Consider the following 1,461-nt stretch of genomic DNA (forward strand, 5'->3'; position numbering starts at 1 on the left):
CACCCCCACCCCCAGTTCGCTCCTCTCCTTGAAAAGCAAAAGAAAAACTCCTTCATTGGTATGCAATCCGCCCCGTCTGCCCCCCAGGACATCCCCACACCCACCCCAAGTATACTCCACTCTGCAACCCTCATTCCGGACTCTTATGATAATCATAATGCCCTAAAAGACATTAATTTTAAAGATTGTTTAACTCTTAAACCCCCAAGGCATATGTGACCAGCAAAATTTGAGAAAATATCTCTGTTTGTGCAATCTTTTTATTGCTTCCTTCATATCTTTGTTCCTTAATGTATAAATGGCAGGATTCAAGATAGGAGTAATAGCAAAGTCAACAATGAACAAATATTTATCAAGTGATGATTTGGGGAAAGGCCATACATAAAGAAACATGCATGGAGTGAAAAAAAGAACCACTACAGTGATGTGAGCTGACAGAGTGACGAATGCCTTAGATAAATCACCTTTAGAACGCTTCCAGACAGTGACCAAAATAAAAGCATAGGAAATAATTAACAGGAAGAAGGTGCCCATGCTCATGAATCCACTGTTGGCAGCAATAATAAACTCAAACTTGTATCCATCTAGGCATGCAAGTTTTATGATCCTGGGAAAGTCACAAAAAAAGCTGTCTATTTTATTAGGTCCACAAAAGGGTAGGTTAATAACAAATGAAAACTGAGACATAGCATGGATAACTCCAGTTACCCAGCCAGTGATTACAATTGAAACACACACTTTGGGATTCATGATGGTCAAATAGTGGAGAGGCTTACAGATGGCTGTGTACCTGTCAAATGCCATCCCTATGAGTAACACCATTTCTACTCCTCCTAAGATGTGGATGAAGCATATCTGTGTCATACAACCTTGAAAAGAAATTCTTTTGTGTTCATTTAAAAGGTCTCTTATCATCTTAGGGACCGTTGTAGAGGCAACACCCAGGTCAATAAGGGACAGGTTGGCCAGCAAAAAGTACATAGGCGAATGTAAGTGAGAATCAAGAATCACTAAAACAAAAATAAAAAGATTTCCAAGGATGATTCCCAAGTAGAGCAAGGAGAATAGTACTGTGAGAAAAACCATAGTTTCCCAAGAACTGGAGAGTCCTAGCAACACAAACTCAGAAATCACAGAGCCATTTAGTCCATCCATTTATTGGTATAGAAGAACTGATTTTCTAATGACCTGCAGATAAGAAATGAGAAAATGTCAGAAGAGCGGTATTGAAATTCATTTTCTATGTACTGTGCTATATTTTTCTATGTATTACTTATGCTGAAATTTTAAACCATTATCACCATGAAGAAAGTGATTACAATAAAAACAGAAACAATATTTTCAACAGTTTAGGTGGAGGCAAATGAACTTATTTCCTATCTCCCTCTATTCTTGGGGCTTTTATTTTTGTTCTTCAAGGATTTGAGACATTCTTTGACCATTTACCTAGGTGTTTTTCTA

At 37.9% G+C, this 1,461-nt stretch overlaps 1 protein-coding gene across 1 annotated transcript; it reads right to left on the reverse strand.

Annotated features, from left to right (window-relative positions):
* Positions 1-189: 189 nt before the first annotated feature.
* On the reverse strand, positions 190-1,155 carry LOC102853818 (olfactory receptor 4F21-like). Its single transcript, XM_006883244.1, has one exon. The coding sequence runs from the start codon at positions 1,153-1,155 to the stop codon at positions 190-192; it is 966 nt and encodes a 321-aa protein (XP_006883306.1).
* Between the last annotated feature and the right edge of the window lie 306 nt (positions 1,156-1,461).

The sequence above is a fragment of the Elephantulus edwardii genome, unplaced genomic scaffold, assembly GCF_000299155.1.
Source record: "Elephantulus edwardii isolate Elephantulus edwardi_28Jun2011 unplaced genomic scaffold, EleEdw1.0 scaffold00026, whole genome shotgun sequence".
NCBI lineage: Eukaryota > Metazoa > Chordata > Mammalia > Macroscelidea > Macroscelididae > Elephantulus > Elephantulus edwardii.

Coding starts and splice junctions, on each gene's coding strand:
- LOC102853818 (XM_006883244.1), bottom strand. CDS start 1,155: ATGGATGGACTAAATGGCTCTGTGATTTCTGAGTTTGTGTTGCTAGGA.